This window comes from Aythya ferina (assembly GCF_964211825.1).
Source record: "Aythya ferina genome assembly, chromosome: 1".
NCBI lineage: Eukaryota > Metazoa > Chordata > Aves > Anseriformes > Anatidae > Aythya > Aythya ferina.
This window is the reverse complement of record NC_140296.1, coordinates 204,342,551-204,357,000: the sequence shown is the minus strand read 5'-3', so window position 1 is coordinate 204,357,000 and position 14,450 is coordinate 204,342,551. Positions and strand designations below refer to the sequence as shown.

Here is a 14,450-nt window from a genome sequence, read left to right as displayed (position 1 = left end):
CGGTCCTGTGGCTCCTGCAGCTGAATCAGCACAAATACGGAAGGTGCAGCTCAGACGCCTCCCAGCAAGCTAAAACTGCCTTGCCCTGCCAACAGAGGAACCGACAACGTGTCCTTGCACTGCTTCACTTCATCCCATGAAAGGGCTGGCCGCTAGGATGCTCCCAAGCTTCCCTTCAGCCCTTCCCTGCTGTAGCAGTCCCCTGGATCCCTTTCATACGTTTCTTCCTTCTTCAGTGGTCCGGATACAGCCGGCTATTGCATAACACTAATTATGTTATTGCTGTAATTGCGTCTGCCGTCTGCAGCACATGGATTCGTTACAAGCTTTTCATATGCTAAAAAGATTATTAATGAGCGCAGTCCCAACCCAGGACAGCACAACAACAGCCATGACAAAAAGATCTTTTGGAAGGCAATTAGCTCCATGCTAAGCCGCCTAAACCATGGCCCATGCTGGAAAATTTCAGACTGGAGAGGAAGCATTGGCAGCACAGCTTTTCTCTGCGCTTTTGATGAGTTAATGAGTTGCTGAGTGGCAGCAGGCACAGTTTATTCGTGTGAAACAGCCCCACTAAGGAGCCTTACGTGGCTGGTAATGAAGACGAACATTTGCCCTGCCCCTTGCCTAAAGAGAGGGCAAGATGTATTCCCAGGTCACTGCTGTATTGCTTCCTTAGGAAAACAAAACAAGACAAAACAAAACAGGAACTTCCCAGGGAAAGCTGAGGATGTGTAAGGAACAAGAACTGAGGCTAAAAGGGATCATTACTATGCACCAGTGTGGCCAAAGTACTTCCCCATCTGTTGGTGGCAGGGGATGACCTCAGATTCTCCTGCTCAAGCCAAGAGGAGGTGAGCTGCTGTGCTAGGGATACCTATGAAATCACATCCTATGATCTAGTAATCCTCCCATCATCCATTTGAGTTGCTGATGTGCTTCAGAGAAGGTTGATACAAATTCCCCCAGATTTCTCAAGGGTTTCATTGTTTCTGATGTCTGATGAACAAATTTCCCTGGCACATCAGAGGATAAGCAGCCTGTGATTCCCCTGTGATTCAGGAGAAGCTCTGGTATGTAAGGAAGGGTCTTTAGGTATGTGTCTGTGGTGGTTTCACAGCTGAACTCCACCACGCCAGTCTTTCAATCCCCCTCCACAAAAGAACAGGGGGAGAAAAAAGGTTCATAGGTTGAGAAAAGGACATGGAAATCACTCACCAGTTAGCATCACGGACAAAACAGACTCAGCATAGGGAGATTAATGTCATTTATTGCCTATCACTAGCAGACTAAACAGTGAGAAACTAAAAGCAAACTAAAAACACCTTCCTCCATCCGCCCTCTTCCACCTCCTCCCCCTAAGGAGTGCAGGGGAACAGGGAATGGGGGCTGTGGTCAGTCCCTGATGCTTCACCACTGCTGCTCTTTCTCGGCCCCTCTCTGCCTCTGCTCCATGTGGGGTCCCTCCTGAACTGATCCTTCAGGGGCTTCAAGAACTGTTCCCACATGGGTCCATACCATGGGGCCCACCCCCCAGGAGCAAACTGCTCCAGGATGGGTCCTGGCTCTGATCTGCCATGGGGCAGCTGCAGGACTCTGCTCACAGAGGCCACCCCTGCAGCCCCCCACCACCAAATCCTTGCCACATAAACCACATACAGTACCTAAGCCTCTCCTGGAAACATCTGGGTGAGGGTCCACCAAAGCTATCCAAAACTGGAGTACAGAAGGAGAAAATCTGCAGCACAAGGGCAGCAAGTGGTGCACCTTGACCAAGTAGTCATCATCTGCTTTGGTCTCAAGCCCTGTATCAGTGAGTGTAGTGACAGGACAAAAGGGTAACAGTTTTAAACTAAAAAAAAGGGTAGATTTAGATTAGATATAAGGAAGAAATTCTTCACTCTGAGGACAGTGAGCCCCTGGCCCAGGCTGCCCAGAGGAGCTGTGGCAAGGCTCTTCTCATCCCTGGCAGTGCCCAAGGCCAGGTTGGATGGGGCTGGGGGCAGCATGGGCTGGTGGGAGGTGTCCCTGCCATGGCAGGGGGATTGGACCTGGGTGTTCCTTAAATTCCCTTCTCAATCTGGTGGCCATCAGCTTAGTTGTGCTCCCAGGAGCAGCATGGTTAAAGAGCATCTTCCGTCACATTTCAGCTTTAGTGTAAGTGAGCGCTGTCAGCCACAAGGGCGAAGGCACAAGCAAGCACGCAGGCAGCCTTGCAGATGCTGGCAGTGAAAATTCAAGGACCTCTGGGGTTTGGTGACAGCTTCATGGTGGTTTTGAAGGCATTAGAGGTATGTAAATGGCAGAGAGGCCCTAAGTACCTCTGAGGATCCGGGCTCAAATAGAAGGTAAATAAAGACTCAGCAGGGATGTTGTCATCTCCCTGCCAGGATGCTTTAATATACACATTTATAATTTCTTGAGATAGCAGAATGATGGCTTCATTAGGAGCACTTCTGTATAAATAAGTCATTTGCCCATCGCAGAGTTCTGGTGGAAGATTATATGTCTTCTTCCTGTATTAGCAGCCAGGTTTGATTACTGGTACATGCTTTTTTTGTTTGTTTGTTTTCCTTCATTTATTTATTTATTTTTCCCAAACACACTTCCACAGTACCTTGATTTAGAGTCTTAATGGGAACTGACTGCTCAGGTGTGTGATGTGGCAGACTCGGGTACACTTTGGTATATATAGCAGCAGATGATGGCCTGTGAACCCAGCACGCCGAAATCACAGCTTGAGAGTTTGTCATGGCTGGAGAGATCAGGAGGACCTGAAACTCAGGTCATCACATCCTGATCTTCCCTCCAGGGGAGCACTGTGCATTGCTCTTTGTTGTTCAGATGGAAATTTCATGCTGCTCGGAGCATCTTTCTGCAGAGCTGGGAGGAGGACTGGGGAGCTTTCAGACCCTTGTGACTCACAGACCCAGGAGAGCACTGCTGCCAAGTGAAAGGGAGACAGGAGAAATTTGGAGAAGCAGACAATGAAGAAGCAACACTTTTAAAAAGGCCCCATCCCCTCACCCACTCTCCCATCACCATTTGATGGAGCATTTCAGCTGGTTGTCAGAGCCAGGGTGACAAACAGAGCACAGTGCTGCTGCTTTCCTCCACCAGCCTTATTTATTTTTGTTGTGATGTAATCCCCTTCACTTTTCATTTCACCCAGCAGGAGGGTGCCTATGCAATATTCATAAGGAGCTGGGCTCTTCTCCATGGGCTCTTCTCAGGCACCATAAATCAATGCATTTCTCTGCATTGCAGGCTCTTTTTTTTCCCCACAAGTCTATGAAATGTGCTATTGCACATGGATGTAAATTCCTTTGGGTGCCAAGGCACACCTTATTTTTTTGTCTGTAGGACTCCTCGGTCCACAACAATGTGCTTTGGCCTTGAGAAACCTGAAACAGCATTCTCATGGGTGCTACCACTCCCTGACACTTTATCTCATCAGAAATGCATGCAGAATATATCTGATTTTGTCCAGCTAGTGATGCAGAGAGCAGTTTGACTTTTCTGGGACTGGCAAAGGCTGAGGAAGATCTATTCATCCTGCTCACCACCTCCTCCTGGAGGTGGTTCTGTAGGACAGGTTCTCGTAGGGTTTCCAGATGGCTCCTTCCCTCCTAGACAACTGTTCGGGTTTTCTTGGGTGTTTGGGGTTTAGGCAGTTTATCAAGCAAAATCAAGCTCAGACCATCCATCACTGGGCAATAATTAGAGCATGGGACTGAATTAGGCTGGGATTTGAGGCTTTTCCTGAGTCCAGAAGACAAGAGACCAACCCATGGCAATGAGGATGGGACTGTGGGGCACGAAACCAGCCTGAAGTGACGCTGGAGCCTTCCGATGTGAAGGAGTTTCCTCCCAGCCCTCTTGCACTGTGTTGTTTTTCACAGGAGACTTCCACAGCTGCCTATCCTGCTCAGTTGTAGAGAGTATTTTCCCACTCGTATGTCTGAAGGATCCTTATCATACAGCACTTCAGCATCCAATTTCTCTGCAGTGGAAGACAGCCTCCATCTCAGCAGGTGTCTCAGTGCTGTTTACAGGACACCTGTCAGCTCTTTTGGCTCCCCGTCCCCTCTGCCTCCTAATTATAAAATTGTGGATTGCTGCAGCTATGGGCTTTTTTTCTTTTCCCTTTTTTTTTTTTTTTTTTTTTTTTTTTCCTTCTGCACAAAATGTCAAATTGCAGAAATTAAAAATGTAAATGATGGCGTCTAATTAACCAGTTGACAGCAGAGCACAGCTGCGAGTGACAGTGACTGATTACCTTCTGCAAACCTTGTCCTCCAAGACCTGCCTTACCCAGGGGACGAAGGACATCGAAAATAGCAACTTCCTTAAAGAGACATTGCTTTGCTGATGAAATCAGCGTGGGCAGTGGTCCTGGGGTCTCCATGTCCTGTGGATAAAGCCCCAGTCCTCCCGAACTCAAGGGAAGCAGATTTTTCCCCAGCCAAAGTGGGGATGAAGTTATTGAATCTTACTGATGCAAACTATGATGAGGGGCTAGCTTAAAATTAGAGGCAAAAAGGATTTGTCAAGCAGCACAGGAGTTGCTGGGATAGACTGGATTGACTGGAGGAGGTGGATGATCTCAAAATGCATGCAGATGTAAATGTGTGGGGGGCACAAGCAAGCCTGAAAGGGTTTTGGTGTGTGGGAGCAAAATCCAGAGCACTCAGAGGGCAGCAAGATCAGTGGGACTTCTCCATGGGACTGGAAGCAGTGCCCTTGAATGCCTGAGAAAGGAATCTGGCACCAAAAGGTATTGCCTATTTCACTGATAGCACAGAAAAAGGTTACTGGATGCTCTTTGAGTTTTTACTCTCAGATAGGGTTGACTGCCTGCAACATGCATCTGTTATTCAGGAATAATGGTTCAGTCTAATTTGTATTTTGGCTAAGTTGTCTCCTTTGTTGTAAAAGAAGAGCATGACAGGGTATATCATTGAGCCTGAGAGTGCTAAGCGTGTCTTTTGTCCTTATGGGCTTAGTTTTTGACTTCCTCCTCTCTCCCCTTAAGAAATACCTGTAATTCTCTCTTCCAGGTACTATTCAGACATTGCCAAAATGCCAGCAATCAGTGACCAGGACATGAATGCATATTTGGCTGAGCAGTCTCGCATGCATATGAACGAGTTCAACACTATGAGTGCGCTCTCAGAGATATACTCCTACGTTGGCAAGTACAGCGAGGAGGTAAGAGCCTTGGAAGGGTGAGGAGAAGTTGTGTAGGTTGTGTAGAAGTTGTGTAGGCATATGTGCCCGGTGCCATTTATAATAGCAACACCCTAAAGCATCCAAGAATGGTCCAGCAAACATGACAGAGGAGTTAAAGGTGACCAACATGGGTGTTGAAGACCAGGTGAGATGCCTTAGGACATCTGAAATATGGCAAGGAAATAAATAAATCTACCAAGTAACTGATGTTCTAGATGATAAACCACTTGATCTGTTGCAACGTAGGGGTTTGCATTTACTCACATCAAGCCCAAACTGCCTGTGTCTTTCCCTGCTGGCTGACTGACCTGTTATTTAAGCTAAGTCTGGGGCCCACCCGAAGGGAAAACTGACCCCTATCTGCTGCTGTAGGATGCTGGACTTGATCTTTTTGGAAAATAAATTTAAAAATAGAGCCCCATCACTTCTTTCTCTCTCTTTTTCCAGATCCTCGGAGCCCTTGATCAAGACGACCAGGCTGGGAAACAGAAACTTGCCTACAAACTTGAACAAGTCATAACCCTCATGAGCATAGACAGCTGAGAACTGTCCTGCCAGGGACACCCTGGGAGGGATAAACCAAGTCGTGCCTCACTCAAGATCATCATCTTTACCAAGTGCAAGTTTAGATTGGCTGTAAGCAGAGTCACCTGAACAGCGCTCCTCTCTCTCTTTCTCTCTTTCTCTCTCTCATTTCTTTCTCTTTCGAAATCTGTGGACAAAGCGACAAATCCCCAGGGGTTAAAAGAAAAAGACTGCAGAGGAATCTTGGCTCTGGGGACATCGAGACATTCAGGTGGAGCTCTTGTTTTCACAGCTTCCCCTCTGCCTTTGCCCTAGAGAGAAAAAAAAGAAAAATATTCCACAAAACGAAATAAAACAAAACAAAGCAAAACAAAACCCTCCCCCAACATCGCATCATTACTCTACAGATGGGAAACTGGGAGGTCACCTCTGTCATGCTGCTTTAACTGCCCTCCTAAGGATATAACCTCTGGAGTGGACATGGAAAAGAACTCAGTATTACGAAAAGTCTCCCCGAGGGAAGGCAGCCTGCCTGCCGGGATCCTGGAGGGCAGGAGAAAATCAAGACCCTCTCCTTCAGAGCCATTGCAACTCTATCTCTTGATAGGAACCCCACTGGGAGAGGAACCCCAAAGCTCCCCGCAAAATGCCACAGCTCCGTCCACGGTGGGACCATTGTGGCTCTCATCTGCCTGGGCAAAGTGGTGTTGCTGCTCTCTCGGGGCAGGAGAAGGGTCAAGAAGGGAGGAGGAGACCGACGCTCCCCCGCCCATGTGTTTCATATGGTTATTCTTATTTTTCAAAGAGACCTGTGTTCCCCTCCGTCTTTCCCATTGTGTCCTGTTGGTCGTAGCACTGCGGCAAAAAAAAAAAAAAATGCTCTCTCTGCTCAGTGGCATCCCGTTGGTGGTGTTTCTGTTCCTTCTGGCAATGGACAGCACAGCATCTCCCTTGTCCCCACCTCAGCTTGGAAAGCAAGAGCCACAAGTCTCAGTTTGTTCCAGACAAGGAGCTTGGCCTCAAAAACCAGCCAGAGGGTGTTTTTTATTTTTATTTTTTTAATTATTTTTTTTAAGATGTTTGTTCTTTCCATTTTGTTTCCTCAGCTGAAACAAAGCTGTTGTTTTCTTGTGGTGGAATATCAGAAGGATACTAAAGGGCTTGCCGTGAAGCACGGTGGTGCATAGGACTGATGGTAGAAGCTTCCTTCAACGCCACTCCTAAGAGGAAATGTTGTCACACACCTTGGAAGGAAATCTTGGAGGAAACCCAAATGAAACACTTCAAAATATTCTTCTATCTAGATGCTCCCAGTCAAACTGCATGTATTCTGGAGAACCCTGACCGATTGTAAGCTCATTTGCCTTTTGGTGCCAACTCCTGGCCTTTGCTCTGATCCTTTCCTGGAGCCAGCAAAGCCTTGCTGAAGGCACAGTTGCCAACTGGGAAGGATTTTCTCTCTTTTTGCACTTCCCATCCCTCCAGAGATCACTGTCACCACAGGACAAGGGTGGGCCATCACCCTTTACTCTCCTCTGCTCACCTCCTCCAGAACTACGCCTCAACTTGTTTCAAATAGGAATGAGCTCCTGTATCTCCTGGGCACTTGGCTGGTTATTTTTTTGTACAACTGCCAGCCTGTTTAACACTGTGGTTGAGCACAGTGGGAGAATCAGCCCTGCAGAGCCTCAGGGGAACTGGAGAACCTTGTGTCTGGTACGCCACGGAGGTCTGCGTTCATCTCTCCAGGAATAAATGGTGCTCACTAGCAAGTGGAGGAGTGGCCTCATGCCATGGAGAATTAACCCTCATCCATCTTACACAATCCTCCGAGCTACAGCCTGGATTTTCTTTGCACCCGGAGGGCGGAAGGGGTAAAGACAGGGTGTGTAAATTGATTATGGAACGAGTGTGTTTGGTTTTAATCATGCCTCTTGCTAGCAAACCCGAACCTCTTTTGAGCAACGGCACATGAGGGTGTGTAAAGGGGGCTGTGGTGCAAACAGCAGTCAGTTAGCAAGCGGGTTTCGTTCAGCCGAACAGATACACACACAAGCAAGTCTTTCTAAAACCATTTAAAGAACAGCGGTCCAAAATTCGGTGCGTGTGCGGGGAGAACATCACAAGAGTCACGTTGAAACAGCAAAACGTAGGGACACGTCTTGGTTTTAAAACCCCAGACATTTCTCTCTTGATTCTAATTATTATTATTTTGTGCGTGTGCGTGTGTGTATATGTGTGCGCGTGCGTGTTGTTTCCTTTTTGATTTTGCTTGCTTTCTGTTTGATCGCTGAGCTGACGGACTCATCATGCACCTTATGGACATCTCAGCATTTTTAAGAGGCCTGCGCAATGGGGATGATTTGGTTTGGTTGGCTCTGCCGTGGTTTTGTTGACCCATTTTGTAATGTTGGCGCATGTTCCAGATCCATTGATTATGGCTGTGAAAGTGGGGTGGAAGTCCCACCAGAGCCAGCGGTAAGGAAATTACAACAACAACACAAACACAATATTTTTTATAAGTACATAAAAAGAAAAAAAAAAAATAAAAAAAGGAAGAAACCAAAGGTTTTGACAAACAAAGTGCCACAAGAGATAAATATGGACCCTATTGTCATGCCTTGTACTCGCAGCTGGATGGTAGGAGTCTGAGGACAAATAGCTGGCTTGGAGGGAAGTGGTTATGAGTGATGGGCTATACTGCCTGGACATGCGCACGCGAAAGGAAGAAGAAGCTGTTAAAAAAAAAGAAAAAAAAAAAGTATCAAAGTGAACTGGTGTAATCCTGCACTGTTACTGAAGTCAAAGGAACACCACAGGGGAAATCTGGGACTCACCCTGTTTCTTTTTGATGTTTTCAGGGCTGTGTTTTTGTTTTATTATTATTGTTGTTTTCCATTGTCACTGTTTTATTTCTTCTTGCTGGTACGGAGTTTTTCAGCTGTAAAATATATATATATATATTTCAAGGAAAACTTGAACACCTCAGAGACACTGAGAATGAAACACTTAGGGGAAATGGGAAGTGCCACGAGATTGGTGTCTTAACCCTTCCCAAGTCCCCATTTCTCTCCCCCATCCCCAGGATTTGAAAGAAAATGTATATTTTGATTCTCTTTCATCTCCTCTTCCTTTTTCTTTTCCTTCTTCATTATTATTTTTTAATTTGGTGCTTGAGCTGGTTTTGGTTTTCACTTGGAAAAATGTGCCAGAATTGTGATGTCAATGTGTGGGCTTCCTCCCCTGTCCCATTTGGTGTCCTTCCCCTTTCCATCCACTGTCCCAGCATCCCCCCCAGTCTATGAGAGGTCTTGGCATCTTTCTTCTCAGCCTCACCTGTTGAGCTAACTATTTTTATAAGTGCATGTACAATTAAAATATAATTAAAAACAATGACACAAACAGAAGAATGAGCCCTACTACGACGTGAATGAGTTTTTTTCCTCTTCTTTTGCCTTGTTTCCCCCAACTCCTCACTGTTCCACAGTTGACCAAAAGTGCTCTGTGAGTGGCATTTCACTGTTTTTCAAATTACACTGAGAGAACAGGAGCCAAAGTCCCTTGAAGTCAACAGACAGGCTCCTAGTATTCAGAACATATCAAATGATAGGCTGATCTTCGTGTGTTTTGTTTGTTTTGTTTTGTTTTGTTTTTTTTTCTTGAACACTACAATCAACACAATGAATGCTGACGCTTGCAGCACCATCAGAAATAAGGAAATGGAATGTGTGAAGACTTCTTGTGGTTCTGCTGAAAGAGCTGAGATTATTTCTCCATTGTAGAGCTTGCTCTGAGATTGGAGGCTGGATTTGAGGAGCAAAGGTGAGCAGCCGTGCTGCAACATGCTCTTTATGAGTGTATTCACCTATCAATGTCACACTGAGCTGAGGCATAATCCATCATGCCAGAACCTATCATGTCACATATTTTTTCAGACTGAGCCTCCTGGTAAATGGAATTTTGGGAAAAGTTGTGTATCGTCTGGAAGAAGGTGTTAGAGATTGATAGCACTTTTGAACAGAGAGCACATGAGAACTCGGGAAGAGGAGAAACGTGGACTCACAAAGGCATCTTCCTTTCCTAACACACACCAGTCCTATTTTTCCACTCTTCACTCTGCCCCAAATATATTTGAAGGTTTGGTCATCATGGCATACGCCAGCCTTGTTCCATTGGGTCACAGGGCTTCAGTCGATTTTCTCCAGTGGTAGTTTGATCGCTTCACCACTGCAGTTGTCTTCATGCCACTTCAGCACTGGAGAACATAACTAATTCTTATAACTTAAAGAGGATTTGCAAACAGAACTGGAGATAGTATCTGTTTTAATTGGGATATGATTACCGAAGTTTCCAGATCTTGTACATTAGTCCACAGGGAATTGTCTGCATTAGAGGGAAAAAGACAAGTAAATCACATTATTGTTATTATTACTTTTAATAACTCTGTCGAAAGCTGATAAAAAGAAAGTTAGGAATTTGGGTGCTACTCTCACTGCTGAGTCACCGAACACAAAGATCATACATCTGCTAAATTCTGGGACACCTATGATGTAACAACCCAAGAAAAAAAAAATAGCAGCTAATATCAAGAGCAAAATTGTTTAAAGTAAGCCAAAACGCAAAATTCAGATCTGTATTTCCACAAGATGTGAAGAGCTTTGAAAGGAGATACCATTTACCTTTGTGTGGAAGACTCTTCCAAAGGAAGTCTGGAAACCTGAAAGGACTGAGTTCCAGGGCTCTTCTTAGTGGGGCATCCAGTTGGCTCCACAAAAGACCCTCAAGTCCAAGGACCATCTCATACCAAAAAGACAAGCCTGGGCTACTGGAGATGACCAGAACTCCTCCCTCACATCACCACGGCATTGATAAAACAAGTCATGCTTCACCCTCCCCATCAGCCTGTAGAAGCTCATGAAGCAGATGTATCTGATAGCCTGCAGACATTTTTCACTGCTGTAAAAGGAATGATGGAAAGGTGGAAAACTGGTCCTGTTTCCCAAATTCCTGGGGTAGGATCTAGTGTGCAAGAGTGCTCCTCCATAGCAATCTGTTGTTTTCCAGGTGAGCAGTGGCCACTGCTGATAGGGGAAGATGCCATGACCAGATAAGCACTTAACTATAACCCCATCGGTCCCCAAAAGGTGGTTTTAGTCCTTTCTTTTCCTTGGTTCAGCATGTAGCTGAAAGACCTGGTCAGAGGTCCCTCATGCTCATAAAAATGTGCGTGTTGTCCCCACCAGGTTTGTTTTCTTTTTCAGTGGCTCACCAGGAATTGCAGCCAGGAGCCCCATTTTATGTATATCCCACCCTTGAATGAGCAAATCAGTACAAAAATCCAGCTCTTGAATCAGTGACGCTGTCTAAACTCTGCCCAGCCCCTGGTTACCTCCTCTCCTGGGATGAATAGGGAGCCCAGGAATGGAGTTCTTCCTGCAAGCTAGGGAGCTTTGATTATTTACACAGTAAATCGTTTTTCTGTGTTGGCAGAGGCCTCGCTATGACAGCTGCTGGATAAAGATGTATTGGCATAACCTCAGCGATGCCAGGACAATTTGCTGTGTGTACATGATGAGTAGTAAAAGAACGGTCCTCCAGGGCAGATGGAGGTTTTGGACTGTCCTAGCTCTTGCCATCCATGTTTGGTGTGCTGTGGGGCAGGCAAGTGATAAATCCAGTCAACCTCAACATCACGGTGTGAACTTCAGCCTCCTGGTCATTCACCACCCGAATTTTCTTGCTTTGTCCCCTTTTCAGGGTACCATTGGGTCCAGAGAGATCTGCAGTTTCTCCCTCACCTCTGCCACTGTGCAGAGTCCCTTCCCCTCTGTGTTGTCCTGTGGGGGATAATTGATGTGCTGGTCGAGAAAAGAAAAAGAGAAGAAAACAGATTTACACTTGGAAAGAATAAAACCACCAAAAAAAGAAAAATAGCAAGGATGTAAAGCTGCTTAGTCTAATCAACCTGTCACGTGTGTGATTTCTGTTGTCGTCGTCATTGTTTGTCCATTGGCTACTCTTTTTTTTTGCTTGTTTGTTAATCTTCTGTTCTAAAAATGGAGAGTTTACCTCAAACGTTTCTTTCTGCTTGGAAACAGATCACCTCAAAGACACTAAGAGCAGTGTGCAGGGAAGCTCAGTGAAGTGAACCTGATTATGGAAAATGGGGGAAGAGGACGTTTAGGCTCTTCCAGTATCCCCTTCTCTTGCTGCTGTGGGCTGAATCTGAGGGCAGTATTTCTGAGCAGGAGAGGCTGCTGTTCACTTCCAGATCAACTGGAACGTAAGAACCAGCCGGGGAAATCAAGGCACATCCGAGCTTGAAGTCCTTTCTGAAGTATCTGAAAGAAACTTGGTGTTACTTTTAAAAATTTCTTCCCTGCTCTTTCCCCATTCCCTGGAGAAAAAAAAAAAAAAAAAAAAAAAAATAACACTTTCCAGCCCAGAGTGGGGTAAGGAAGCAGAGAGGTTAGGTGCTAGCTAAATGTTCCCAGCATCTTCCCCACGAAATCAAGAGACAACTGGATTATTTAATGCCACAAAGACAGGCCCTTCCTAGTGTCTGACCCTGTGTCTTGGACATACACATGAGCCCAGAAGTCTTATTCTGTTTTGCTAAAACTTCCACCTTAAGTACAAAATCATTGTAAAGACATATCCTTTCACTACAGTGTTACTAACAGCCTCAAAGAGATGTCAAGACAGCATTAGAAAGGAGGTTGGGATCCTTTTTTTTTTTTTTTTAGGTTGTTGTTGTTGTTGGTTTGATTTTTTCTTTTGAATTGATCCTAGTTAAAGAAATAAATAAAATCTATACTATTTAAATTGGAATCCCGTTGTTACTTGGTAAAGGCAAAGCTTCTGTACCTTTGTTATAATTAATTGTATACCTGTGTATGTAAATATAAGGCATTCCTATTTTGCAGTCCAGAACAAGAAAAAAAAAGGAAAAAAAAATATTTGTAATATAGAATAAAGTTTATTAAAAAAAAAAAATAAAGAAATAAAAATGCCCTGGGCTCTGATTGCTGCTTCCTGTGGCTGAACGGAGCCAGAGAAAAGGAATTCAATCAAAGGGGAATTACTGGAGAGCAGGCAAGTGCCTAAAGCCAGTCCACATCCATGCCATCGGAGCCCAAGATCAGGCTCTCCCACCATCCACGATGCATTTCTGGAGCTTCATTAGCACTCCAAGGAATCAGCTCCTGTTGGTGTTTTGGCCTTGGCTGAAGTGTGCCACCACTCCTTCTTTCCCTTTTTCTTTCTTTTCCTCCCTCTCTTCCTTCCTTCCTTTGAACCTCCCTTATTTCCTCACTCCCTCTGTCCCTCCACCTCTCCTTTTCTTGCTCACATGAGAACTCATCATTGGATTGATTTTTTTTGTTTGTTTTCAAGGAAAAGCTTGAAACTTTTTGTTTTTTCAAAGGTTACTTCTTTCCATCTGCCTTTGGGGTGCCTTCAGGAGTTCATTCTGAAGGCAGATGACAAGCTGCTGAAGTCAGGGATGCCAGAAAAGGAACCAAATCCTGTGGCCTTAAAAAGAAAGTCCTTGATGAGAACCAGCCTCTGATGCCTTTGCCACTACAGCAGAGTAGGAGGCATCACACCAGGTTTAAAACCTGCAAGAGATGTGGGCAGCCTTAGGTGGGCTTGCAAACACCCCAGCCCACGTGCTTCTTTTCTCCAGGATGTCATGCCAGGTCTGAGGCTGCTGCTGGGGTAAGCTCTGCTTCCAGCACGCATGGTTGGCCATGGAAATAGAGAGAAATCATGTTTCTTCAGGTGTTCTCTGGGTATTCTGGCTATTGGCAGAAGACACATCCCTCTCCAAGGACCAGATGCCCTCACGGGCAGACCTGTAGACCTCTCACCACCAGGCATGGTCTCAGAGGATCTGTTTGGAGCTAAAAAGGCTCCCCAGGCAGTGAGGATTGCATCCTCCCTCCTTCCCCTGCCTCCTACCCCTGCAGGGAACAGTGAGGAGCAGCTGATGGACACTGATTTCTAGACAGCTCAGCTTAAACCAAGAAGTGAAAATCCATTTTCCTTTTCCCACAGCTACTCGCCAACCACTGTGGTCCCCTTATCTCATGGTTATTGTCTTATGATGTCAGCTTTTGAATGGATTTTGCAAAGGGTAAATCTGTAATGAAGGAGGTTTGAGTACCCGGGACTGAGGATGGGCTTGGCCAAGCATGGGTTGGGTTTGTGCTGCATTGACTCAGGTCTGCAGAATTTAACGTATCAGCATCATCTTGTACCCCAAGGGACTGAAAATGACCTGAGACACCTCCACTGAAGGCAAACCAGAGATAAAAGATTCATAGGTGTTTTTCACCTGCTCTTTTCACCCTGCTCTTGAAGGAAAGGAGATGTACGCAAAGCCCTTCAGAGGTGCAAGGGGGGCATGATAGTGGGGATGCCCAAAACTGCCACCTTTCTTTATTTAACACATGTATGACAGTAGCATCCCAAGAGCTGCCTGTGTGTGTGGCATCAGCATCCTCACCAGCATCTTCTGCCTCTGCCTGCCCTTATCCATGACATTTCCCACTGCTACCCTTCTCCTGGACCCGTAACACTGCCCCGTGTTTCACTCAGCAGAGAGGAAAACAGCGTTATGGTTGCATACCTTCCATGCTCCAGACTGCTAAGTCTGTGTCACCCACTGAGGAATGAGGCAGCTGGCAGGT

At 45.7% G+C, this 14,450-nt stretch overlaps 1 protein-coding gene across 3 annotated transcripts in view; it reads left to right on the top strand.

Moving 5' to 3' along the window:
• The window catches only part of PLXNA4 (plexin A4), a 407,281-nt gene extending 395,093 nt beyond the window's left edge, over positions 1 to 12,188 (top strand). For all 3 annotated transcript variants that reach the window (XM_084518707.1, XM_084518708.1, XM_084518710.1), the window contains 2 exons: positions 5,061 to 5,211; positions 5,680 to 12,188. In XM_084518707.1, the coding sequence (XP_084374833.1) occupies positions 5,061 to 5,211; positions 5,680 to 5,775 (247 nt within the window). In that variant the 3' untranslated portion in view covers positions 5,776 to 12,188. The remainder of the gene's footprint in view (positions 1 to 5,060; positions 5,212 to 5,679) is intronic.
• Positions 12,189 to 14,450: the final 2,262 nt, after the last annotated feature.